Raw genomic sequence first — 26,530 nt, forward strand, 5'->3', positions numbered from 1 at the left:
ATCATGTTGAATCTATTTAATCAGTCCACTTTCAAAGGAGCCTTTATTCATAGATCATATCTAACAGATGCTCTACTTTTGGTATCTCCAAGCTTTCCTTGCATTGCAAATTGTCACTTTACAGCCTGGATCCAACTGTTGGTTTGTGCTAGCACGCTTTTTATCAGACTTAGTGAACAGTGACATCTAAGCCATCAACAGTGATCCAATAAGAAATGTCTCAGTCTGCCAAACTGTACTCCAGTAAGATCAGACCTTGTCATAGACATAGATGGTTTCAATCCCTTCCCCTAGTGTTGAGGTTGGTGCCCAGGTGGGCAGCTGGTACCTGCAGCAGATGACCCTTGACCCTGATGTTACCTCCTCAGCAAGTTTCTGCTCCAATCTTCTCAGCTGGTTTGTTCGAGATAAGGGCAAAACAAAGTGAGAAAACTCTTGAAGGACTGAGATTATAAAACATTGTCACAGGTTGTGACAGAGGTTTGTGGCAAAGGATAAAAAATACAAAGCTAAGTGTTTCATCTGCAAGTATTGCTGAGGTGACTATGAATATCACCTGCCAAAGTTATGTGCCTAAGTCTTCTGTACCAAACATGTTAAACTTTCCTTTTGCTTTTCTCTCCCATAACATATAGTACTAACAGTTTACAGCAATACATGTACATGTGTCAAGCATAACAATCGTCTGCACTTACTATTAGAGGTTCTCCATAGATGACAATGTTGTTGTACAGCCTTAGATCTGCCTGTTACAAGTGAGAGTTGACATTATGATTAATAATCATAAAAATCAGCAATAGGTATAGACTGACAGCTGTAAAATTCTTATTCTTTATGAAACCAAGTTTAGTCGAAGAATGTAGCCCTCTCACCTCAAACAGGTCCTTCCTGTGAAATCTGGCCAGACTTGCCAGACCTTTCCTGTGTGCCATAAGCCTGGAGTAGCCGAGTAAGAAAGGGTTCAACTCATACCCGTCTGTGTGAAAACCCTGGGTGGCTGCAGCACAGACCTGGAGAAAAAAGTAGTGAGAACATGACAATCAGTCGTTCTAATACATTTGTACTAAAGTATAGTTTACACTGCAGTCATGCAAAAAGTGGATACTAAATGTACAAAAAAGGAAAAAGAGGAGAAAAAGATGGATAGAAGGTTAAGTGCATATGTTTGACAGACCATTTAGATGAGGTCTGCAATGCATTACTTTCAAATTGATTTTAATATCTGTTGTGACAAAAATCCATACATAGAAAAATCTTTGCTTCATGCTTAACAGTCTTTACTCATCCACATAAACTTAAGTTGGCCAGCTGGGCTGATGGGAAATTTGGGAAACCTAATTAATGCTAAAAAAACACACGGCAAACCATTCAGAAGTTTTGTAAAATTGTAGCCACTCACTAGACTCAGTTGTATGCAGCCTCAGTGACTGAGAAAGCAAGGTAGGTGGTGAAGCATTGATATATTGCAACATACTGCACACAGCACATGTTTAAATGTTTTTGTAAGAATCTAACATATTATCAAGTATAAACTGCACATGACTAGAAATCTTAAGTACAGGAAAAATACATAGCCTTAAGCTGTCTCAATTCCTTTAGATGCAATAAGAGAAGGGAACAAGGAAAAAAAGAACAACCAAAGTACAGGTTACCAGCAAACTATTGACAACAAATTATCTTCAACAAATGATCATGAAAGCAAAACATGCTGTAAAGGTTAGACATTTATATTGCATCAAATTCATACAAGCTGCTGTTATTCAGCAATGCCAAATGGGGCATACATTCAGGTCTAAACCTGCTACTTACAATGCGCCCATCACCACTGCCTAGGTCAGCGACCTTTCCAGGTCTGCCTTCCAGCAGTCTGAGTACACGGTCTACCTGCGATCGTCCGGATGCGACATAGGGCAACGGAGACCTGACAGGTCAAATTGATGGAACATACACCATCAATATTGCATACATTTACCACTACTGTTACAAGTTACAAGTACTGTAAAGTCAAGAACTGTCTCCACAGAAACCACCACTGGCATGTTTCCGTGGAGAGAGTCATAGGCTCTGAAAGATGCAGCTGGACAAAGAGAATTGTAGAATGAATCCTTTTACAGTAATGAAGAGCTCTGTTCCTCCCCTGACTTCACATCCCCAATATTCACAAGAATGAAGTGTAATTGCTGGGATCCTTGTTGCTTCCCTTCTCAATAAAAGCTGAGACCCAGTTTGTTAGCAGATCTATATCTACATGTACACATATTGGACTTTTTGATCAGAAAATGATGACTTCATTTTTTTAATATCTTCTTGTACCAAAAATTTTTTTACTCCTTCTCTTTTCCAGCACAGCATCTGCCTGTCATTGCCTGCTGTTCTGCCCATGACTCACAAGTCTGCCATCACCACTACCCAGATCAACAACGTTGCCCCTCCTGCCCTGTAGAAGCCTCAGCACCCCGCACACCTGTCTCCTGTTCGACACAATCCATGGCAGGGTTGTCCTGGGTAGTGGACCATGTTTGCATGAAAGTAATAAACAGAAGTGCTCATGGTTATTGGTTGGAAATTTTTGCTCCTAAGGAGACTTAATTAATCTGTCAGTTATTGTATCCGTCCATTTCAAATCAACTCTAATTTGGCAACTTGAATGTGGGTCATTTTACATTGGTGGTCCACCAAATGTGCTAAGGTAATGTTGAAGTGTTGGCAGTTTAGGTCAACTTGCTGAAGTCATCCTACGAAACACAAGACTGTTTGGTCCATGGTGTACTACCCAAGGTTATGTAAGTTGAATACTAAATAGCCATCTTCCCATATACACACAGATGTTATATGACATTATTATAATTCTTTTATCCAGCAAGTCATACAGTCATACATCACATGTTACTCTCTACCTTTGATATGACTGGAAGCTCAATTCCTTACCTTCTGTACCAAGGGAAGACCAGGGCTGTGTTGACAACATAAGTGAGACAAACCGCTCCTCCGATACCTTTAACCAGGAGGAAGGATCTATCCCTCTCTGCTGAAGCCAAAGTGGCCAGTTCCATTTCTATGCTGTCATCCATCTCACAAACCTAGTCTGTGTACACAAATGGCCCATAACCTGGTGATGGCAGGAAAATATGATAGGTTATCAATCTATATAGGGCATAACAACATAGATGCGGACATACTAAAACTGCATTCTATGAGCCTGATTCTATGCGATATTTTTTAAGACAAACCAAAAACAGTAACCTGCACTTCGTACCATATATGTACCTTGGTGCCATAGTTAGGCAAAGGATGTTTTGGTAATAGGAAAGGGAAATTTTATCGACGACATGCACAAACTGACTACCTGGATCAGTAGTTTACAAATTCTGTCATCCGCAATTAACACTGGAGTTATCTAGCCACCAACTTTGACTAAAAGATAACAACATATACATGCACTTCCCACCTTTCTAGTAAATTCTAGCCAGCTGTAATACGTGCTCTGTGTCACGCATGTGTTTGTTTTGATTTTCTGATAAGGTCAAAGGTGAGCTGAATGTCCCGCTATCCTTTGCGCTCCCGCCGTTCTCCTAATTTGGGCGTTTTCGGATTCGTTCGGCTAATTTCGCACATTTCCGTGCAGGCTGCGGCGAGGCGAAGTGTGGTGAGGTGAGAGAGTGTAAGATGGCTTGATTTCTGCGCTTTTTGTTGCCCGATTTTGTGAAAAGACTATGCATTTTTCCATTGAAATGGGCGTTTAGATAGCAAGGATAGTGTAGGTCATATTTGTGGACTTACCGTGTGCTAATTAGGGTAGTAAACCCTAAATTTGGACATGCTTTTCTGAGGACGTTTGGTCCGCCATTTTTGTCCACGCCATGCCCATCTCTCTTCACGAGGACATCGCTCTACTTTTAGTCCGTCACGAGGGTCCTAAAGTCATTTCTCCATTCTTTTCCTCGTGCAGACTCCTAGATGCCTTTCGGTCGACTTCTGAGCAGTCTTGTAAGAGCTGGTTTGACATTGCCAAAGGTACTAGCTTGGAAAACATGACCGAACCTTTTGTCTAGGTTTAATAGAACTTGGGTGGAAAATCTCTTGAATTTACTTTTAGCATGACCACTATCTGGATATGTGATGAACTGAGCTCTTGTTTGCCTGATTGCACATGCCCCTGGTCTGATTTTTGAATGGTTTTCAATTTTGTGCAGAAAATCTGGGTTGAATGCTTAATTGATTAATGTTTGACACATGTACTACTGAGGTTACAATCTTTGATCACATGGGGTCACACAGGGTGAAAATAATTTTTTCATCAAATTATGTAAGTTTTCGGACCATCAGATCTGGCCTAAAATTAATGCATAGGCTTCCACTGATGCAATTAGCTACTACAGGCTAGTTTGTTGCCCTTCTATTTGGGATAAATGTTGTTAAAATATTCTATCTTTATTCTGTTGTACAAAAATTACAAGGGTAGAGCAGAGGTGAGATACTCACCTAGTAAATGATTTACATTTCAAAGACCAAGGACAGCCCTTTATCTGAACTTTTCATTCAGGAGGGTGCAAGACAAACATGCAAATTATACATGTTAAAAAGGATATATCAGATTAAGAAGTGTTATTTTTTAGTACATGTATACTAAGTAATTTACAATTACAGGTATGAAAATTGAAATAGTGATGCTGACAAGTTTCACCAAGGCAATAAAATCAGTTTTGACCAGCTCCCCAGTGATATGAGTGAATGATTAACTGGTGCCAAAGTAGAGTGTCGGTCTGCGAAAGAAGTTAACTGCGCAGAAAAGATCCACATTTTGCCTGTTCTGAGTAAGACATCACTTCTACCTGAACTCTTGTTGAAGTTTCCAAAAAACATGTGACATTTTCCTAAACCATGTTATCAAGTTTAGTAATGAAATGATATTCTTTGTCCAAGCAGGTTCAGTTTGGTCCAAGGACAGTTTCTGCCAAACTTTCGGGACTTTTGCATTCCACCACATCACACAACTTCTGCAGCATGGCTGATGAAGACGGCGGATACGTGGTGCGCATGAGGGGCCTCCCATGGTCTGCCACTTGTGAAGAAGTGAAGTCTTTCCTTACATCTGAAGGTAAATAGCATATGGTATTGATAGTACTGTACACGTGATAGTGCTGTACATAACTAGTTTAGTTTTCTGTATTTCATATTTGCTATATATTCTTCCTGCGCATGAAATATGGAACAATACAAGTTTTTTGCAATGATTTTTATGATTGCTTCCTCCAGGTTGTAAAGTAAAAGGTGGGGATGGAGGGATCCATTTCACATTCTCTAAAGAGGGAAGACCAAGTGGTGAGGCATTTGTAGAGGTTGAAACTGCAGAAGACTTTGAGAAGGCCCTGGCCAAGCACAACCAGCATATGGGTCACAGATACATTGAAGGTAAGGATTTTCTGAACCTGAATAGTTCTTGTTCCTCCTATGATGTTATTACACTGGAATGTTCCTGTTGTTCAACATTTACAATTGCTGAAGTGCAACTACATGTGCATCCTGAATACTAGTGAATAGACATCTCTTTAAAGTTAATTGTATGATCTGCGCTGCAGTTCTAACTCGTATTTGTTTTTCTGCAGTGTTCCGTTCCAAGGTGTCTGAGATGGAGTGGGTAGTGAAGCACAGTGGGCAGGACCAAGTCAACGACGGCATTGTCCGGTTGCGGGGTCTGCCATTTGGCTGCTCAAAGGAAGAAATCGCTCAGTTCTTTTCAGGTACATTTATTCAGCCTTTTGAAATTGAGGTGTGTGGGATGAATTGGCAGTGCTGCGGATTTTATAGTTACCCAGAGAAGAGTACGTTTAAACAGTAATCGGAACTTTCAGTATTAATATGTGCTTGACTGAAATAGACCAGTAGCATGTGTCGTCCCCTATTTTTAAAATAGAATTAAGTACTGTATAAACAGAAAATTAGTCAGCAAGATTGTAGCGTAATACAGCTTTTGTTGTGCAAGGATCTTGTTGACTTGACTTAAAAAAAAACCCGAATGATTATTCTGGAATCATCGTAGTGAAACTTGCTATCGACAGACTTGTATCTCTAAGTTTGCGGGAAGATCTTGTGCATCCGTTATATTCTTACCACTGGTGATGTTTGACTGTTGAGTTGTGCTGATCTTACAGTGAGATTCAAACATGGATTCCCTCTCTTTCTGGGTACAGCTGGGCTGGTGGTTGGCTGGGATGGGGTCAACTGGGCACGGGGCATCATGGGAAGAGAAGACCAGCACCACTCATTGAAACACGGGTCACTTTTCTCCCCAGGGGAACACGGGCCTTCAGGGATGGTGTCCCATGGGAGGAGGGTCTCACTACTCATACCAAGACTTTGACTGTTGTTTACAGCTATAGGGTCTGGGAGGAGGCTGGGCCATGGGAGGAGGGTGGATGGGCTGGCTGGTCTAGCTCCTCATCTCATATTTAGCTTGGTAGTCTAGGGCTCTCAAGGACTTCCTTTTCATATATGTGGCTGAAGAATCAAAAAAAGTTAACGAAACATTTTAATGGCCTTGTCATTGCTGGTAGATAGCAGATAATGGTTTGTAGTTAGAAGTGAATTTCTTTCAATATGGCATGAATTTACATTGATCTCTTGACACCAGATATTTGAAAGTGCTGTTTCTTTGCATAAAATCTGACCCTATTGTAACATTGACACAATTCTATTATCTGCTTCATTTATTTAACCTATTTCATATTTGGTACAGAAGTACAGCCTTGGGAGCCCTAGTTAAAATGTATTTATGGGTTCTAGATTGAACACATTAGCATGGGGACATGTTTTCATCATTTCTAGATATTGAAAGGCTACTAGGCAGGAGTTTGGCCTATTTCCACTTATTGTTTGTTACAGCTACGTCATGACATGATATGGGACTTTGTATGCCTTTGATATATTTGTGAGTAGCTAAATGACAAGAAAACTTTCAGATATATTTCCAACAAGAGGCAAATACTATGTACTTCTTTTTATTTGCAAATATGTATACCACCATCAACATCCGAATAATGTTACATAGACACCTGTATGATACAGCTTCTTTCACTGGTTATCATTAGTCTACAAAGGTCAAAACTCCTGCCTGGAATAGCTTTAGTCAACATTGATATGACAGTAATGTACTGCAGAAGATATGCAGTTACTGATGTTTGGATTTTCTAAAGGGAATTGACAGTAGAAATTCACACAGATGTATCCCTGCAACAATTCAGAGAGAAGAAATCAATGCTAATGTGTACAGTCCTAGCTTTGTGTGTATGTTTCCCCAATGCTGTTCTTTGCTGAAAAACGTTGATTCTATGTTTGTTACACCACGCCTAATCATACCCATGAATGTTGAATCTTGCCATCCTTGTGCTGGCTAACATTGGACGACTGCCAATATTGAGTCTCCTCTCCTTTTCTGGGTTGGTTCTGAAGGGTTGGAGATAGTGCCCAATGGGATAACACTACCCACAGACTACCAGGGGCGCAGCACGGGGGAGGCTTTTGTGCAGTTTACATCACAGGATATAGCTGAAAAGGCTCTGGGGAAACACAAGGAAAAAATAGGGCACAGGTGGGAGGATGGTTGGTTTCACTGCCCCAGGGATATTCACCTTCTTGTGGGCTGTACAACTTTTCAAGCTGTTCTCCTATCTGACAGTGTTGGTTTTCTCCACTATGTTAAAGTAGCTCTTTGTTTCTAACTTTTTTTTGTAAGCTTGTATTATTGCTTGGTACCCATACATACCTGAACTTCAAAACAATCCCTTATTGTTATATTTGTTATACAAGTCAATTACTCCCAACTTAACTGTATGATGTGACCTTCTATTGGACAAATGGAAATGACAAATCGTGATGAGGATAGCATAATGAGCACTTTTGAAAGATATTTGTGGGTGAAGGGCAAAGCACAAGTTGCTATGTGCACTACCAACAAGAAGATGAGGGCTTAACTTACACATGTAGATATGGATTTTGTTTGCTGTTGGAACATTGCTTACATCTTGTATAGCGTTAGTCACCTTGAAATGTGCTGCGTTAGACAAGACACTGTTATGTTCCATTTACCTTCAGTAATGATTGTAAGTAATGAACAGAAGTTAACGTCCTAAACTTGGCTAAGGGTGCATGATGGCAGCTTACCAAACAGAAGTAGTGTAGTTGTAGAAGAGGTTGTCATGTATTTTGTCATATAAGTTGGGAATGTGAGATACCAGGACGCAGGATTTAGATAACATCTATGCACGTTAGCATTATAGAAAACTGGTAACTAGGGCTATGGTCCTTTTTGCAATTGAGTAGGTTTATGAATTATTGTTGATTCTCCACAGGTACATTGAGATCTTCAAGAGTAGCCGGAACGAGGTTCGCGAATGCATGAGCCCCAAGCCGCGCCCTCTGATGTCCAGCCGCCCCGGGCCGTACGACAGACCACCCCCACGTGGGTACGGTGGAGGCGGCCGTCCTGGCATGTACGATCGGCGCATGCGGGGAGGAGGGACTGGCTACAGTGGCAGTAAGTCCGGTCGATACTACTGACTTCTCTACACATCCATTGTGTGACTGAATAAACTGATTTGTTGTGAAAATGTCTACTTAATTTTAGGGGTTACTGGATGTCTCAGAGAAATATTTGTTTTTCCTTCAGATTTCTACCAGGACGACTATGATGGCTATGAGGACAGATACGACAACTATGGTGGTGGCCGAGGGCGTGGTGGCAGAATGGGGAGAGGCGGTAAGACCTCATGATTCTTGTACTGATCTTTCAATCTCTTTCTCAAGCATAAACTAAAGCATTATTCACCTTATATGTAATCTTACACTAGTGTGAAGTTGCAAGTTAACACTCTGTGTCAGTAGCTGTCCAAGCTATGATCTGGTTCAATTTTTACACTTGCAAGACAAAAGTCAGTCTATTATTCCCAGGTCTCCTCCCATGTGGAGAACTGATGCATAAGGCTGATACACATAAATATAGAGTAACATGTGGTACAAATTGATGTACAGTAATTTTGTATCATACTGAGTCATAGCTGGTAGTCCTTTAATGTGTGCAGCAATTGAAATATGTAGTGGGTTGATGGTAAAAATTAAGAAATTGAAGTGTTTTTTTCCAGGGCGTGGTGGTGGATTTGGAGGTGGCCGTATGTACGGGGGTGGATCAGGACACTTTGTTCACATGAGAGGACTGCCATTCAAGGCTGCTGTGGAGGATATTGAACAGGTAAGAAATCACACATTATATTGCTATTTCGTCATGTCTACAATATCCCTTTTGTTAAATGAATTTTCTTTTTTCATGCATTCTCAGTCAATTATACCGATGTAAAGTTGCAAGTTAACACTCTGTGTCAGTAGCTGTCCAAGCTATGATCTGGTTCAATTTTTACACTTGCAAGACAAAAGTCAGTCTATTATTCCCAGGTCTCCTGCCATGTGGAGAACTGATGCATAAGGCTGATACACATAAATTCTTGTGTGTCAAGATACCAAGGATGACTGGACATGTATCAAATACAAAATGTGTAATGTTAAAATTAGTGGGCAGGTATATGACAGTCCTGAATTGTTGTTTCTTTTGCTCAGTTCTTCCAGCCACTGGTACCCATGAAGATCCAGATCCACTATGGCCCAGACAAGCGTGCGACTGGTGAGGCTGATGTGGAGTTTGCCTCCCATGATGATGCTGTAGCTGCCATGGCCAAGGATAAGGCTAACATGCGTAAGTCAAAATATTTTGCCTTGTGAGAATCATAGTTTAACTTGTACATTGCATGTTATGCCTCTAAGTATTGACCAGAAAGAATGTTGTTCAGATGGGAACATTGAGTTCATATTTGTTGTATTGTTATTTACCTCAGAAAGAAGTGTTGCTTTTTCCTCAGTAGCAAATGACTGGCCTTTTGCTCTGTTGGTTTCTCTCATGCCATGGTAGATGTGTACTGTTGGTTTGGCGTACTGAAATGATTGTTCTTCCTTTCCAGAACACCGGTACATCGAGCTGTTCCTGGACTCGGAGGCTTCCTCTGGAGGAGGAGGCGGCGGTGGTGGCGGCAGTGGTGGAATGGGGGGCGGAAACTTTGGAGGTGGTCGCAGCAACATGGGCGGAGGCATGGGGGGGCACAGTGGGGATGGTGAGTCTTCCATCTGAACATGGCAGTCTTGACATTGTCCAAAGGACATTTTGTATAGGAATTGGATGGGGATTTTGTAGCATGCAGTAAGTAGCTTAGCTATTCAAAGTAATTTCTTGTAGTCCAGTACAATAAGCTGTAATATACAAAGCATTTCATGATCTAGGGAATTGATTCTGGGATTTTATACAATACGCAGAATGGTGTTAGACTAAACTTAAGACTGGAAAATGTTGTCTTCTCTTCCAGGATCCACAGGAGGTTTCGGCCAAGGCAATAGTGGTGGATATGGTGGGCTCATTGATACCAAAATTTTACTGTCCTGACTCACTAACCTTTTTCTGGTAACCTTTACCAAGTCTAACAGCCCACGCAGGAGTAGGAGTGTAGAGTGTAGTCGGGCCACAGAAACATGGTTTTATGGATAACGTTCAGCTGATTCTGATCTGCATTCATCAATGGTTATAGCATGGTCTTAAATTTTAGCTCCTTAAATTTAAGGGGATTTGTGGGAACTCAGGCATTACCATGTTTTATAGTTTTTGAACTGTGGAAAAGTACTACAAGATTTCATTAGGTACTAACTACAGACCAAAAACGTCGTCCATGAAATGAGCTGTTTGTGTGGCCTCGTGTCTGGTACCTGTCTTGTGTCTGTCTTCTGTGGCTGTTTTGATGGAGTGAAAACTGGTGGAAGTTTAAAGTTCAGGTGTTTAGATTCAAGCAAAGAGTAAATTGTAAGGTATTGAGAGTTGATGGCTTATTGGATTGCTTATGTAACTACTTGTTGTGGACATTGAAAGCTCACATTGTAAGTTGCTGATGTCTGTATGTTGTTGTGTGTTCTTCTGTAGGCGGTGGAGCTGGCTACAGTCAGGGAGGCATGGGGGGCTTCGGAGGGTTTGGTGGACAGGGAAACATGTCACAGGGTATGAACCAAGGTAGGGCCTCTTTGTCACAATCAACTCTACATAAGATATGACAGCAAAATACAGTTACTGTACTATGTCATCTAGTCATGTAGATGTTGTTTTAAAGAAGGCAATGGATGTAGTTGGCTCTTGAACCATTGACATCATCCTTTGGAAACACCAGCATCACATCACATGACAGGTAAGACATCTTGAAGAAATGTCTCTCACTCTTAGGGCATCTTCTTGGAGAAATGTTTCATTAAGGCATCCTCTTGGATCGAGGACCGGTCCAGATTCTGTGGCAAGAAGTCTTGAAAAGGCCAAACAAAACGACTCCAGCATAGCAATGAAAGGAATGATTGTCCTCAACATGATACAGTAACGATAAGCCTTGCATTGTGTTGGTGTGTACCCAGTTGAACATGTCCTTAATAGTTTGTAGTCACTGGATTGGAAGACATTTTCTCAATTTGGAAAACCTAATTACAATTTTAACCAACAAATTTAACAATTAAGCCTTAAAGGAACAGATTTTCTTTGGTCACCTTACTGTTGCTTGTTTTTTAACACTATATTAATAATGTTAACTTGTAGACTAAACTTGACGAGATTTCAGGTTTGAAGGAAAGAACAATGACACTGACCAGTGCAAGGCTGATCACTCCCTTCCCTCCGAATGAATTGGTATTAGAAAGTGTTCTGTTCTGTTGCACTGATCCCACCTCAACATCTGTAGCGCCAAGAAATAACCACCATGTTTTTGTTTGGCCTTCTTGAAGATGCCTCTAAGAACTTCACCCAAGGAACCAATGCCAATGGCAGCTTTGGGGCCTATGGTGCACAGGACTTGACCATGAACCAAGCAGTAACAGGACAAGGTACAACAATTCTTCAGCCTGTCACCCAAGTTCCATGTTCCTATTTTGTGTAGTTTGAATCAGATAATGTGCAGAATGTTGTTGTGCAGCAGCAGTTCTAATTGGCCTTGAAAGTGGTTCTCCTGACTTAGTATGGTGACATGGCCCAAAAAGGCTGCCTTGTGTCATGTTAATTATTGCCATCGGGTTTTTGTATAGTGGGACACAACCATTTGGTTCCACAGTTCCATGTGTTCTCTCCCAATTTCAGGTAAGGCTGTAGTAAGCAACTAATGTAACATTACTTTTTTGGGTGTTAAACAGATCCTAATTTTTTAAGACAAGTAAGGAGGATGTTTGCAAGTCATAGTGTTGTTTTGTTTAGAGTTTCCACAGGATTTTTGGTTCTACATGTATTTGTAACTGCCTCATACCAGACAGACAACCCAGCTTCATGTTCCCCCTTTGTACTTTGGTTACTTGTAAAACTAATCCTAAATGAATTGCCTTTCTGCCAGTGAAGGCTATTTACCACACTTTCTTTTAAATTGTCACCTCGGCACAAGGCATGCCAAGGTAATGAAAGGGGGAAACAGCAAGCTTTGGGTTAGCTGGGCAGACTTTGAAATTAACTGTACTTTGCATACATCTGTTTTTTCTCCAGGTAACATGGGAGGAGGCTTCTACGGCTCTGGGACTGGGGGCAACATGGGAGGCAACTACAACCAGCAGGGCATGGGTGGCGGCATGGGAGGGATGGGTGGAGGCATGGGTGGGGGCATGGGCAACATGGGCATGGGGAACATGGGCAGTCAGCAGGGCATGGGGTCTGGGAACATGATGGGGCAGGGGGGAGGCTGGGGCATGTAAGGAAGTCTTACTGATAATCGAGCAAACCCCGATGAAAGTTGTACATGTTATCACTTTGACTTGCCTGTCAACATGATTCAGTGTATCATGGTTGTCATTGGTCCTTTCCAAATAGAAGGGCACATTTTTTGTTGGGATGTATGGGAATTTAAGAATCTTCAATGGGGCTTGCTGTTCGAACTTATATTTCTTACAATTGTGAGGACATGAACATTGCTACTCTAGAAAGTTGAATATGTATACAAACTGACAATACATAATATAGCTGACAGTGCAGGAGTTGACTAATCAGTGTATTGTTGTGAATTAGTGTTTTTTTTACCAATAAATGCCATTCCCACTGATTGCTGGCTTGTCTTGTGTTTTCTGTGCTAGTAATATAATGATATATTAGACTGGACTTCAGTTATTTCCCAGTTTAATACCCTTGAATACCTATTTGGAATACCTATTTGAAACTATGAAATGTAAAAATCAACACTTGCGTCCCCATGTTGTAACCAATCACATCCATCTAATCCAGTCTTGTAATGCCTAGAACTTTATTAAAAATGGTGGCTTTTTCAAGAAGCTGGATAGTAATTGTAAACTCACCATTGCACACTACACTTGTCACTTTGTATTGACATTGGAGGATAGGGACTTTGACTTTGTTACGAAAGCATGTTATGAGTCAGTCTTGTTTTAATAACCTTATGTCAAATAAATTGAAGTGCTAACTTAATAACCAGACTCATCCGAAATAAGACAACAAGAAGCAATGATCATAGTAAATGCTGTTTAATAAGGAAGAAATGTATGAACACCTTGGTTAATAGTGCCAGTGCCTAGAAGCACTCCATCTAATGAACATGAGATAACTTGAAAAACTAACATTAGATTTTTACAGCTGCAGTAAACTTTACTCCTAAGTTTTCTGCTTTAACACATTAACCCTTAGCATGCTCTGGGTAAGGTTTGTCACATGGAGTTCTACCATACAACATTTACATACCAATAGCATGGTGAATATTTGAACTGACCAAAATGGCTGTCAAAGCTGAAAGTTATGGTAGGATACAAATAACCAGTATGACGCAAGTTCAGACTACAAACAGTACTGCTTATTGTATGATAAGGTCTTCAAAAGTTACAATACTCAACAAGTAAGTACAAAACTACTTTTTTTGGTTGATAACATCACAATATGAACAAACTGAAGTTGGTCAGAACATGGGTGGGAACAAGACATGTTGGACTAATATAGCAAACTCAACGCTTGCATATTACATTGCTCTGTTCCTATCCATGGTTTCTGGCAAAGATGATTGATGTCCTTGGAATACTGTTAAGTGTCATAATAGGCACACTATGTAAGTCGGTGTAAAGCGTGATGACAGCATGTAAAAATGGAAACAACACAGTAACGTTTCATGTTTTACCCAACAATAGGATACATCAAAGGTTCAAAGACATCAACAAAAGAAATTCCCCCCAAGTACAGATAAGTTTCAATGACAAAAACCAAATGTCTACTATCATCTTTTCTCTATGCTCTGAAGTAGAAAAACAAGATCTTTTGACAAAGTCAAGGTCAACGCTTTGAAATGGAAAATAATTCCATTGATAAGGGAAACGTTCATTTCAAAGCAAAAATGTACCAAATGCATAACATCTTTTCAGCACATTTTCCCAACGATCCAGGAAAAAGACGAACATCAAACAAATGGTACAAGTGACCTACAGCAATGGCTGCATTACTGCTTCACACCATTTTGCCTTGCTCTTTGCAAATTTGCTCCAACTCCAGAGCTTTCCTTTTGAAATCATTCAATACTAGAGACTTATTGGCGATGATATCATGCAGCTCTTGGGGACACCTGTCGCCCAGACGCTGCTTCATTTGTTGTATCTCTTCTAATTCTCTCATTATCTTGTCAATGCATTTTTGAAAGTAGCGCAGTTTGGATAGCTTCCCGCCGCGCTTGCCTCTCGTGCGCACCCGTGGCTGGTTCTGCTGCACGCTCGGGGACGCCGCGACCTGCGTGAGCACCACCTGCAGGTAGCTAGCCACAACGGGAGGCGGAGCGCCTTTCTGTCGAAACTGTCCGAGTTGGTCAAGCACCTCAGGAGAGCGCAGCACATCCTCAACTAAGTCTGGTGCCAATGGCGGAACATTGACTGTTGAGAGGAGGGACTTAGCTAACTCTACAGAAGCTTCTTCTTCTGTGTCATAAACATCTTCCTCACCATCACTAGTTGTTGCCTCAGGGTCATAAAGCTCCTGACTATCCTGTTGGGGGTAGTACCCTGGCCTATCATGAGATGGTCTAGGATCATCGTAAGCTGAACCCCTCTCTGAGTATCCCCTTCCAGGATCACCAGACCCCTGAGGACCAAACTGATGCCTACTTCTGGCCCACTCATCTAGCTCCCGCTCCCTTTCCTCTCTACCAGGGTACATTGGTTCCCGATCTCTGTAACTCTCGTCATAATCCCTAGGGCCTGGCCTTCTCCGATCCCATTCATCCAACTCACGTCGTCTACGTTCATAGTCATACAGTTCCCTCTCCCTCCGTTCCCTCTCATATGCCAATCTCTCTCTTTCATACCTGTCCAAATCTCTTCTTTCCCCATGATGCCTTCTATCAGGGTAGTCCTCCCCCCGCCTGTAAGGATCCCTGGGAGGGGCATCTCTCAATGCATCGGGGTGTGCCCGTCTAGGGGGATCCCTTAGAAGTCCTCTACTACCAGGGACATCATCCAACCCAACACCATGGCCTCTAGGCATTTCCCCCGCTAACCCACGACTACGGACATCATAACTATCAGGAGTATCCTCTGACAACCGTCCATATCTATCAGACTCTTCTGACACATTCCTACCCCATTCAGTCCTGACCTCAGCTTCTGATGGTTCCTTAGCCTGTGTCTGAGATGTACCTTGTACCCAACCCCCTAAACTCTGTTCAGTACTGGCAGATGCACTGCTTTTAGCCTCAATGGCTGTCTTTGCTGCCTGCACTATACTAGCAGCTGCCAACTCTGGCTGACTTGCAGCTAGGTCTGTGGGTTGGACAACCCCCATGGATATCAGCTGTGCAAGCAGCTGTACTTTTGCCTGGTCTGCCTGGGATTGCTGACTGCTGCCCGACCCATCCTGCTGCAAGCCAGCAGTTTGCGCTTGTTGTGTAACACTAGCCTGCTGCGCTCCCAATGTGGAAGCTGGTTGCAGCGCCGCAGTGTGCTGTGCTGGCTGAACGGTTGGTGGTGAGTCCTGGGTTTCACGCGGTTCTAAACCGTGCTCTCTATAGAACTTTTGGATCCGTTCAACCAGCGCAGGCTGCTTCAAAATCTGTTCCACTGCCTCTCGGGTTACTTCGTCAATCCCCATCTGCTCTTGTAGATACCTAGAGATAAGGTCCCATGTAGTCAATGTGGAGGGTTTAGGCTTTTTGGGTTCTGGCACGGCCTGCACAGTTTGCTGCACAGCTTGCATCAGGGGTACATCCTGTTTTACACCAACCACCTGTTGGACTACAGGTTTAGAGGGGGCTGGTGGTGTGGGTAAAAGAGTAATTTTAGGTGTGGGTAAAAGAGGAGCTTTACTATCTGCTGGCTGAAGGGACGAACTATCTGGGGGTTTGTCCCACTTGCTCTGGGTTTGGGAACTATCAGGTTTCGACCATGGGTACGGGCCAGTAGGCTTGACTGAGGCAGAATTTCCAGTAGACCATGGGTGGGTGGCTGGTGTGATACTTGATGTGCCAGAGCTAGCTTGGCCTGAGGACCATGGGTATTGGGCATTCCCTGTGCCTGAACTAGAAGTGCCAGTAGACCAAGGGGGCTGAGAATAACTAGTGGCTGTACTAGATTTACCAGTAGACCATGGATGCTGGGAATGACTTGGGGCATTTCCTGTTTGTGTGCTAGACTTGCCAGTTGACCAGGGGTACTGGGCCTGGGCAGTCTGCGTGCTTTGCTTGCCCGTGGACCAGGGGTACTGGGCCTGGGCGGTCTGCGTGCTTTGCTTGCCCGTGGACCAGGGGTACTGGCCCTGGGCAGTCTGAGTGCTTGGCTTGCCCGCGGACCATCGGTACTGGCCCTGAGCAGAAAAGGAGGCTGCGGCTCCCGCCTGTGGAAAGCCAGTGCTACCTGGCGGCGGTGGAAAAGTGCTACCAGGCGGCAGTGGAACAAGGCTACCAGGGGGCGGTGGGAAAGTGCTACCTGGCGGCGGCGGTGGAACTGTAATAGGGTAATGCTGACCAGTGTTCGCTGCAGGAATAGGGTTGTAACCAAATTTGTTGCCAGCAGCTGCTGGATACGCTAATCCAGGCTGCTGTCGTAGTTTTGAGTCCTGGAGGGCAGCCCATTCAAGCTTCAGGCGCTCCTCTTCAAGTTTCCGATTCTGCTCCAGGATAGCCTTTTCTTCTTGCAGCTTCTGCTTCTCCTGTGCTAAGTACCGAGCATTCATCATAGTGTCCTGATACGCTCTATCCATCATCATCTCATGGTTGGACTTAGCTTTTCTGAGAGGGCTTCTGTCAACTCTGTATCGTCCGCTCCTTGAGCGACTCCGCCTACGTCGGTCACCACTACTGCTTCTGCTGCTGCTACTGCTATAACTACGCCTGCTGCGCCGATGCCGCCTGCCATCGCGGCCTCTACTTCTGCTTCTGCTTCTCCCCCTACTCCTGCTTCTACTTCGACTTCTGCCCCGATCTCTGTCTCTATGTCTTCTTCGACCCTGACTTCGGCTTCTGCTTCTACTTCTACTATGTCGTCTGCCTCTACCCTTATCTCTGCTTCTACTTCTGCTTCTACTTCTACTCTCCTTTTTGGTTAGGACAGCAGTTTTTCCCTCAGACGTACTCTTTACTTTAAACGAGATAGGCTTTACTTTGCCTCCATCTTTTTTAGCAGACCCCCCACTAGCAGTACCCGTACTGGCAGAACTGCCACCAGCAGAGACCTGCTGTTTTCTTTGACTCTTTTCTTCTTGCTTCTCAGGAGGTGGGCCGAAGTGGGAAAGCAGGGAATTCTCTCCTTCTGTCTCTGAAACAAAAACACAAAACCCCCAAAATGTTAAGGACATCCGAATTGAGTACTTGATCCTTGTACATTGCTGTACTGTCAACCATAAAACATCTATCGACTTTGTAATGTCATTTCTTGGATGGTCAGTACAGGCCTGCAATAAACCATCTTTTGATACATGACATTTTATTCGCTATAGAATTACGAGATTACAATATAAACTTTATAACACAGGGTACACAGTGGCAATATGCTTTAATTCTCAGACAAAATGGTGTCAAAAGTCTCTTCATCTGTGTTGCTGTAAAAGAGAAATATTTTTATAGAAGTTAGAACATTCATCTTAATTTCTGCTATGATTTTATGGTAGTGAGCATTCTCACACACCTTGAAAATTGATTGCAATTACCGACTTTTTACCGAATTTTTCTCATGAAAAGAAACAAATTAAGTTGACTGCCATAAAAAATGCCTGAAACAGATAAAGTGAGCTCGATGATATAGCTTCAAATTGTGTAATTCTCCATTTAAAAAAAAACTGCGACCCATGTCAGAAAATCTCTCTTTATAAAGAGTCATCAGGAGAAAACATAGAGCAGGTACTCAGTGCCATAGTAATACAAAATGCAGCACACAAAATCCCTTTCCTGTCGCATGGTGTTGATCCAATTCAAAAAAGGATGTTGTCCCCTGAAAAGTAAAAGAAGAAAGCATCAGCTTGAAAAATCTCTTCACAGCAGGAAAAATAACTCACTTGCACGAACACGCTGGGCCTTCTTGGTTCCTTTTTGGCCCCCCCTGTGCTCCAAGCTGGACATGTCTAAGTCGTACGAGTGAGGCCCGGTCGTGATTTGGACGGTCGGCTCGTGATTTCGCGAAGCCTTTTCCAACAAAATGGTGTGGAGAGCCATGTACGGCATCCAGCATGTGAAGACACCCATCAATCCATGCTGCCACTGCCATGTGTAGTCTGGAAGAAAAAATCAACCATGTCTAGTAAAGATCTTCTTCTGGACTTTGGTCAATCTGCCCATCACTAAACGTGTTGCTTCTTAATCTTTTTAATGGTACATTTGTATGTGTATCTCAGACAAACTGAGATAGGGTAATAGACCTTTGTTTAGCTGACCAATTGTTATAACGTTATGTCATTTTATATGTCGGAGTTATCCCCTCAGGAATTCTGGTTAAATATCCTGGTTAAATAGATTCGCAATGCCTTCCCATATTGCATGGGGGCACTTAAAAATAACTTATGAATGAAATATTGTCAAGTCATATTTTTGAGATAAGCAGGAGTGAAATGGCCTGGAGTACAAATGATCTCTTTACATTTGCTGTTGGATGATAGTATATGTACTATGAGTAAGACTACTCTATCATCCAAACCATGTACTAGTATGGTACTTTCACGAGGAATGGTATCTATATAACATGGTACTGTCCCCCAAACATAGAGGGATCTTCTATTCTTACCTGTTCTACCTTTCTCCAATACAGCACCTAAAAACTTACCATTTTTACATACCATGTTTAATGGAAGGAACAATGACAAGAAAATGTTAAAGAATCTTGCTCTGATCCAAATGCAATCTAATCACCGATATGTTTTCTTTAACGGATTCCAGTCCAAACTGTTTTGTTGGCACTTCTTTCTATTTTTCACGCATATGTGTGCAAAAATTCAATGGTAGTGCAAATGGTAGCATGCTCTCATTGTTTGAAAAATATGGAGGTTTCTTTGTTTTCAGTGCTGTCCATTTATATCACTTACCTGCTGAAAAACAGGTGTGCTTTGATACCTTAATCTTACCTTTGTTATTAAGGTCGCTTTTGACGGCACAGCGCAGCCGTAGGAACAACTTGGACTTGGTGTGAAGGTCGGTGATGATCATGTTAGCCAGGTCCAGACATAAACACAGCTCTCCTGCTGACTTAGATGTCAGGTACACAACATCCTTCTCCTTCTGCATGGACAATACATATGTACATGTACAAGTGTTAACGTTTTAGTTAACTTATAAAATATGATTCACATTCAATGAACGTGCTCTGCTTTGTGTATCCCACTGTAAAAATTTCTTCAAAAATGCGAAGGAATCAAGTTACAAAGATGGGATGTCAGAAAGGGACATTCCAGGGGTGCACAGGTAGGTACTAGTTTCATGAGAGTCTAAAGGCTAACATATTCCCATCAAGTTCTGAGCATGGGGAAGTCTGACTATATACCTATACAAGGTCATACATGTAGCTACAGGCTACTACTACTACTACTACTACTACTACTGTCAGTCAGTCTTTAAAATATATCTGTGCAAACAACAGGATGGCTCAGTTCCAAATTGGCACTGCTACAGGCTATATTAAGAAAAAAAACTAGGGCTTTCATAAACAACGCACACATACCTTAACGGCTGCATTGATAATGACAGTTTCCTCCTTGGTGAAGCTGTACCATTTGTCCAACTCCATCTCCCACTGCCACGACAATGTTACACCGTCCAGTACATTGGCTTCTGCAGCTGTAAGGGAGACAAGTGCAAGTTCTTAACATTTTCCCCTAGAACTATCATAGAGTGGAACTCACTGACACCAAGTACAGTAGGGGCATCCTCACTAGATGGCTTTGAACAATGTTTAAGTCTATAAATGGAAGGACATGGCTGTATATTTTGACTGTGATACCAAAGACCTCATGACAGTGTGTAACTTACCCAGATCACCCATAACACTCCTCTTGAGTTTGACCAGGTGCACCCCACTCTGGTAGTGAGCTCTCAAGTCTTCCATGGACCCAATATCACCCTTCTCACACAGGCTACAGCACAGCAGACCTGATGGGACAATAAATACTCATTCATTTTTGAGGGACAGCATTATATGAAACCAGCATTACTTTCACAAACTATTGAGAAAGCATATCATTGGTAAGGGTGTAAAGCCTCTGTAGATAAAAGAATCCAACACACTATTGAGAATAGTAGTAGGTGATCTAGTGTGCTTGGCTAGCAATGTGAGCCATAGTGCAGCTGCATTGCTCTACTAACTACATGTACTTGTACTTGGAAATTTATCATGCTTCACCTCGATTGAGGATGATGTGAATAATACTCATCAGTAGTAGATCTTTCACAAAAGTACCTTCTGTTTGTTGGTTGGCTACACCCATCCTTTGCAGCAGTTTCACATGAGTAGGTGAGGTCTTGTGTTCTTCTTGTTCTTTCTCACTGGGAGTTGGTAGGAAACAAACAAGACAGGTTTGTGACTTGTCAAAAATATGTCACAAATGAAATGACTTATTATGACTAATTATGTACTTGCAAAGTGTCTTTTTTACCTGAGATGTAAGGCTCCACACGGCTCACAGAAAAGCGGGAGCCATGAAATGCCCTTCTCAGCAGCGTTGTCGGAATGCTTTGTGCCTTGGTAGTGCTCGACTGCATTGGGACGTCGGACTTTGACTTTACACAGTGGACATTCCACTAATAATTCTGCATGGATAGAGAGTATGGTTTACAGTGAGATGGGAAGAAAGGTGGCCTTTTTAATGTTGATGAATAAAAAACAAATCTCTTAGTCTTACACATGTATAAGGTATATGTTAGTACATTTTTGTGCTTAGAAAAACTACATGTTAGCACATAGTAAGAGTGAAATAGCAACTGTATAAAATGGAAATGTGATAGTATATAATTTTTCAATCTATATATCTAATACTTACCTCCAAATATTGAAAGTTCAATGTGTTTGACATTGTTGTAGTGAGTCTTGGTGAGCCATGCTCTGGTTTTCATCTGGCAAACTTCACACCATATCCACTGATCAGCCTTCCATTCAACCGTCTGTTTCAATCTGTCATACCGTTCTTCAGAGGCAGGTTTTTCCTTTACTTCAGCATCAGTAGAGGTTGTAGAACTATCTTGGGCAGCAGCTTGGGCCTCAGCAGCTGCAGTTTTGGCACTGCGGTCATGTGTCCTTGTAGCCACCCAAACCTCTGGTTCCATTGGGTCAGGTTTTGGCTCTTTCTTTTTCCTCTTCTTCTTTGCCTTGGTGGCTGGTTGCTCCTGTGCAGACTCTTCAATTTCCTTCTGTTGCTCAGGAATGTCAGTCTTCTGCTCAGGCTTCTGTTGCTCAGGAACATCGGTTTTCTTCTCTTGGGCTTGTTCATCTTTCTCTGTGGGTTTCTTTCCATCCACTTGCTCCCATAATTCTGCCTCAGGAGACTCTACCTTCCCTTCAGTTGTGGGAGACTCGTCTGTGTCAAGAGCCTGGTCAAGCTCCTCCAGCCCTTCAAGTAAAGCTTTCGGAGAAGCCTGTTCTTCCACAGGTTCTTTTGGCTGCACCTCTACTGGCTCAGGTTTCTCCTCTTCCTTTGCCACCTTCTCCACCTTAGTTTTCAAGTGGAGTTTGATCTTACTGTCTTCTGCAGGCACTTCAGACTGCTGAGGCTCTTCTTTACTGTCTTTTACCTCTTGCACATTTGTTGGCTTTTTCTTGTCATCTTGTCCTTCACCCGTAGTAGTAGCACTTGGTGCTGCCTCAAGCTTTATTCTCTTAGATTTAGGCATCTCACTTTCTTCTCTCTCTTTCTTCTTCAAATCTTCATTTCTCTTTTTAGCTGTTGCCCAAGAAGGCAAGAAGGTATGTTGACTTGGCTCAGTCTCTATTTTGTCTGCAGTTTTGACTTCTGATGATTCTGGCTTCGTCTCCTCTTTGATGCCAGCACTTCTCCCTCTGCGCCTGGTAGGAGCAGCTGCTGTCACAGTTTCCTGTGGTCTACTTTCAGCATTTTGGACTTTTTGCTCTTCAGACTTTTTATCTTCCTTCTTTTCTTGCTTTTCAAACTTTTTATCTTCCTTTTTTTCTGGCTCTTCAGACTTTTTATCTTCCTTCTTCTCTGGCTCTTCAGACTTTTTATCCATCTTCTTTTCTGGCTCTTCAGACGTTTTATCTTCCTTCTTTTCTGGCACTTTCAGACCTTTTTATCTTCCTTCTTTTCTGGCACTTTCTGATCCTCTTTGGATGCCTCACTAACAGCAGGATCCATTTTACTTGTTGCCTCTGCTTCCTCCACACCTAAAGCACTTTTTGGTACATCCACATCATCATCACTTGACTGTTCTATAAATGTTGCAATGGCGGCCTCCAATCCTGAAGTGTCTTCACTTTCGTCATCTTCATCATTGGTTTTCTTGGGAGTATCCTGAAAGAAAGTGAAGGAAAGAACCAACATTAACAAGTGTTAACTACCAAAAAAAAAGGAAGAACATCACTGCACTGTTACCTCCTAATTTTTACAATCAGATGTCAATCTCCAGCTGACCTGTTCACCAGGCTCAGGTGAGATGGCAGCTCTCCCTCTTCCTTTGCCTCGTCCTCTACCCCTGCCTCCTCTGCCACGCCCCCTGCCCCGCTGGCTTGGTCTCCCTCTCCTTGGGGAGATCACAGTTGCCTCAGATTCAGTTGTGGTGCTTTCAGACTCCATTTCTTCAATGTGATCCCCGCTGGGTGTTGTGTCCTGTTCTTCTTGGGTCTCTGATGTTGCAGGCTGTGCAGCTGATTTTTCTGGTACATGTTCCTGCAGACAAAGTGCTTCTGTTTCTTTGTCTGGTTGAAGAGGGGTATCTTTTTCCACTGCTGTTTTCTCTGGTGCAGATGATTTTTCTGGCACGTCTTCCTGTGGACAAGGTGCTTCTGCTTCTTTGTCTGGCAGAAGAGGGGTATCTTTTTCCACTACTGTTTTCTCTGCATCTTCAACTTCCATTGGTTCATCCTTTCCTACTGTACCCTTTGATGGCTCAGGCTCTGATTCAGGTTGAGATTTTTCTGACTCCAATGGTTCTTCCTTTTCAGCTGTATCAGAAGATTTCAGCTTTGCATCTATGCCTGCTTCTTGTGCATTTGCTGCACCCAAGTTTTGGGGCTGCTGTTCCTCCTGATGATCCATACTGGCTTCTGGGAAATCTGTGTTTGCATCTTTCTCCTCGCCATCTTCAGATGCCGTTATTGTTGCTTCAGGTGGTTTTGGCTCCTCTACATTGGATTGTTTCTCCTTGCCAGCCTTGCCTCTGCCTCCTCTTCTTGAGGGACTAATGGTTTCTTCCTGTTCTTGAGTAGATGGTTCTGCTTCTTCTACTTTGTACATCTTTCCCCTTCTTCTTCCTCTTCTTGTCGGAGCCTCGGAATCTTCAGACACCTCAGGTTTGGATTCAAGTGCAGGCTCTTCTGTCTCAGTTGATTCTTCCTTTTCTGCAGTTGGTTCCAGATTGGTAGCCTCTGGGTCGGCAGTCTGTGTGACCTCTGTACTTTGTCCCAGATTCTGGGACAGTAACTGTTCTTCCTCTGTTTTTGGTTTGTCTGTTTCAGGCACATCTTTACTTGTACTCTCTTCCACTTCTCCCTTGCTGTCATCTTCAACTGCCATTGGATCGGCTGATTTTGGCTCCTCTTCATTGGGCTGTTCTTGTAGATTTTCTTCAGGTGGATTGACAGCCTTCCCTCTCCTCCCCCTCCTGGTAGGACTGATGGTTTCTTCCTGCTCTGGTACAGATGACTCAAGTTCCTCAGACGTCATAACATCCGACTTCTGAGACACCTTCCCCCTTAGGCTCCTTCTTCCCCTCTTTGCCGGGCTCTCAGAATCTTCAGTTGTCTCACTCTCAGATAACTGTCCCCGTTTTCTCCTACTTGATCGTGAGGGACCAGCTTCCTCTTGAGACTCTGAACTCCATGGCTCTACTGTTGATTCTGATGGAATGTCTTCCAATTGGCTGAGAGCTTCAGACTCGTGTTGCTTGTCCTCCTCCTCAGGATTGTCTGTGTCGGTGGACTGCTGCTCCTGTATAAGGAGAAACACAGATCAGGAAGCTGTATGCCTCAAGACTAGGGCAAAATCCAATAAATTATACTAATGTATCCGTAAATAATTTCATCAGGTTGGTAAACAAATGAATAGCAAAGTTCTTCGGTCACAACCATTTATTTTTCACAAGCCGACGTTTCGATGACCGTCTGTCATCTTCATTGTCTTATACTAATATAGTCATACCATCTGATCTTTTAACTCCATGGTCATACCCAATACCAATGTTGCAGCAAACAATACAAAGTAGACATACACATACATGTACAGTATATCTTACCTATTTTCCTAGGGAAGCTTTCTAAATACTAGTGGTTCATATACAAAATTATGGCATCAAATTCTTTCTAGCTTTACGCTATAACCAACTACTAGTACTTGCCAAAGAGTCCTCTTCTGTGTCTTCTGCAACTGCTGCTCTTGTCCTCCCTCTGCTGGCACCTCTCCCCCTCCCCCTTCCTCGCCGACCACCCTGCAAAAAACAGTTCCACATATCATACACACAACACAGGCTATACTGACTTTGCACACTGGTAACATCTAAAGAATATTTAGAAAAATTAACGTAGGATTTACGCGTACGCTCGTACATCACCTGTATAAAACATACCGCTGCTCACTTAAACATGGGGTGATCTGGTGGTAAATTATCCGGGTGAAAGTGACATGGGGCCAATTATCGTCTAGAAGGTCTAGAAACCACCTTGCACACACGATCTTCTTTGTGTGCACGTGTGTCAAGCTTGAAGAGTTTTGATTTCGACATGCGCAAGCTGCATAATATGCATAATTTCATAGTTGACTTGTGAAATCTTTACACCAAGATATACCGTCCACTTTCTTTCGTGTCTGACATAATTATTCTGCCGCAACGTGCAATTTATTCATGTTGGCGCGGAATTTTCTCCCGATGCCCCCCCTCCCCATCCCATCGAGCTTTCCATAGCAAATTATGCAGAACTAAAGCTATTTCCTACCCTAGCCCTGGTCATCTTCCTTCTCTAAGCTGTGTAGGCAACACTGAATCGATCCTTGAGTGAATCCACCCAGTAGATGGTCCTCAAAAGGACATGCCGATTTCACAAATCTTAGAAAATCTTACGGCTCCGCCGCGGCGACTCAAAAAATCACACGCTTCGGGCAAAGAATAATGGGATACATGGACTATTCCACATGACTTACGGGGAATAACACGAACATTTTAAAGTAATAAAGACATTAACAAATGTTGAGGGATACGGTCAGTGATATTTTGAGTGAAAAGTTTTGAACTATCTTTTGAAGTCAGTTTCTTTGTTGCTGTGAGTTTTTCTGTTTTATGCATGTTATTTTACCCGTAAAGAAAGGAGTGGTGGATTCCACCAGGCAACATTGTTCCCATGGGACGAACTTTCTCCTGGTTGGGGACGAAGTTCAATAGCACTAAAGTGAAGGGTGTTTTTGCATGCATGTCTACTGGCTAGCGTAGAAAAATCGACTGTAAACTATTAGAAACTAGAAAAAAATTGACGTCCTCGCTGCAGTGAAAAGGCTGCACATAGAGTGGAGCGAACAACAAACAGTTGAGTTTAATAGTAAAATTCTTTTATTGATTTGTCTATAAATCTATAAACGTTAAAATGGATTATAAGTTAACGTTGTTTCAAGTTCTTGTTGACAAAATGAGCCAGTTGTTCAGCCATGCCAGTGTAACAAGATCATGTGTATATGTGTGAGACGATGTTTTGATACCCATGATGGTGCAAAAAAAGGACAGATTGTACTATGGTACGCAGTCAAGCTAGAGGTCAATGACCGGGAGGGCACTACCTAATGTTAGTTCTTGGAGGCGTTGACTTCTAGAGCCTGGACTTGTTG

The 26,530-nt window shown here is 42.6% G+C and overlaps 4 protein-coding genes across 17 annotated transcripts in view; 2 read left to right on the forward strand and 2 right to left on the reverse strand.

Moving 5' to 3' along the window:
• Positions 1 to 25: 25 nt before the first annotated feature.
• LOC109473932 (protein FAM173B-like) lies at positions 26 to 3,529 on the reverse strand. 5 transcript variants are annotated; one of them, XM_019774103.1, is made up of 6 exons: positions 3,449 to 3,529; positions 2,929 to 3,109; positions 1,810 to 1,921; positions 873 to 1,010; positions 696 to 746; positions 26 to 393 (listed from the first exon to the last, which is right to left on the reverse strand). In XM_019774103.1, the coding sequence occupies exons 2-6, from the start codon at positions 3,069 to 3,071 to the stop codon at positions 250 to 252; spliced, it is 588 nt and encodes a 195-aa protein (XP_019629662.1). In that variant the 5' UTR covers positions 3,072 to 3,109; positions 3,449 to 3,529; the 3' UTR covers positions 26 to 249. The 5 variants fall into 5 exon arrangements, with proteins under 5 accessions (XP_019629662.1, XP_019629663.1, XP_019629660.1 ...); XM_019774104.1 differs by lacking the exon at positions 1,810 to 1,921 and adding an exon at positions 2,390 to 2,471; XM_019774101.1 differs by lacking the exon at positions 1,810 to 1,921 and adding an exon at positions 2,390 to 2,501.
• A 31-nt stretch (positions 3,530 to 3,560) lies between these two features.
• On the forward strand, positions 3,561 to 13,139 carry LOC109473811 (heterogeneous nuclear ribonucleoprotein H3-like). 9 transcript variants are annotated; one of them, XM_019773885.1, is made up of 15 exons: positions 3,604 to 3,651; positions 3,950 to 4,014; positions 4,927 to 5,098; positions 5,257 to 5,412; positions 5,607 to 5,741; positions 7,450 to 7,588; positions 8,349 to 8,533; positions 8,666 to 8,755; positions 9,138 to 9,244; positions 9,607 to 9,742; positions 10,005 to 10,154; positions 10,404 to 10,445; positions 11,009 to 11,095; positions 11,848 to 11,946; positions 12,590 to 13,139. In XM_019773885.1, the coding sequence occupies exons 2-15, from the start codon at positions 3,958 to 3,960 to the stop codon at positions 12,793 to 12,795; spliced, it is 1,761 nt and encodes a 586-aa protein (XP_019629444.1). In that variant the 5' UTR covers positions 3,604 to 3,651; positions 3,950 to 3,957; the 3' UTR covers positions 12,796 to 13,139. The 9 variants fall into 9 exon arrangements, with proteins under 9 accessions (XP_019629448.1, XP_019629449.1, XP_019629451.1 ...); XM_019773886.1 differs by having other exon boundaries at positions 3,610 to 3,661; XM_019773884.1 differs by having other exon boundaries at positions 3,620 to 3,651; positions 4,924 to 5,098.
• Positions 13,140 to 13,584: 445 nt separating this feature from the next.
• Positions 13,585 to 25,818, reverse strand: LOC109473756. The gene is made up of 12 exons (XM_019773781.1): positions 25,651 to 25,818; positions 25,056 to 25,145; positions 23,135 to 24,649; positions 22,790 to 23,014; positions 21,533 to 22,754; positions 21,149 to 21,302; positions 20,953 to 21,038; positions 20,526 to 20,645; positions 20,218 to 20,333; positions 19,625 to 19,778; positions 18,566 to 18,781; positions 13,585 to 17,829 (listed from the first exon to the last, which is right to left on the reverse strand). Exons 1-12 carry the CDS (start codon positions 25,663 to 25,665, stop codon positions 14,540 to 14,542), a joined length of 7,203 nt encoding a protein of 2,400 aa, XP_019629340.1. The 5' UTR covers positions 25,666 to 25,818; the 3' UTR covers positions 13,585 to 14,539.
• A 225-nt stretch (positions 25,819 to 26,043) lies between these two features.
• LOC109473979 (enoyl-CoA delta isomerase 3-like) overlaps positions 26,044 to 26,530 on the forward strand; it is a 2,936-nt gene continuing 2,449 nt past the window's right edge. For both annotated transcript variants that reach the window (XM_019774172.1, XM_019774171.1), the window contains exon 1: positions 26,044 to 26,234. The gene's annotated coding sequence lies outside the window, so the exon portion shown is untranslated. The remainder of the gene's footprint in view (positions 26,235 to 26,530) is intronic.

Source organism: Branchiostoma belcheri, unplaced genomic scaffold (genome assembly GCF_001625305.1).
Source record: "Branchiostoma belcheri isolate BF01 breed outbred unplaced genomic scaffold, Haploidv18h27 scaffold3, whole genome shotgun sequence".
NCBI lineage: Eukaryota > Metazoa > Chordata > Leptocardii > Amphioxiformes > Branchiostomatidae > Branchiostoma > Branchiostoma belcheri.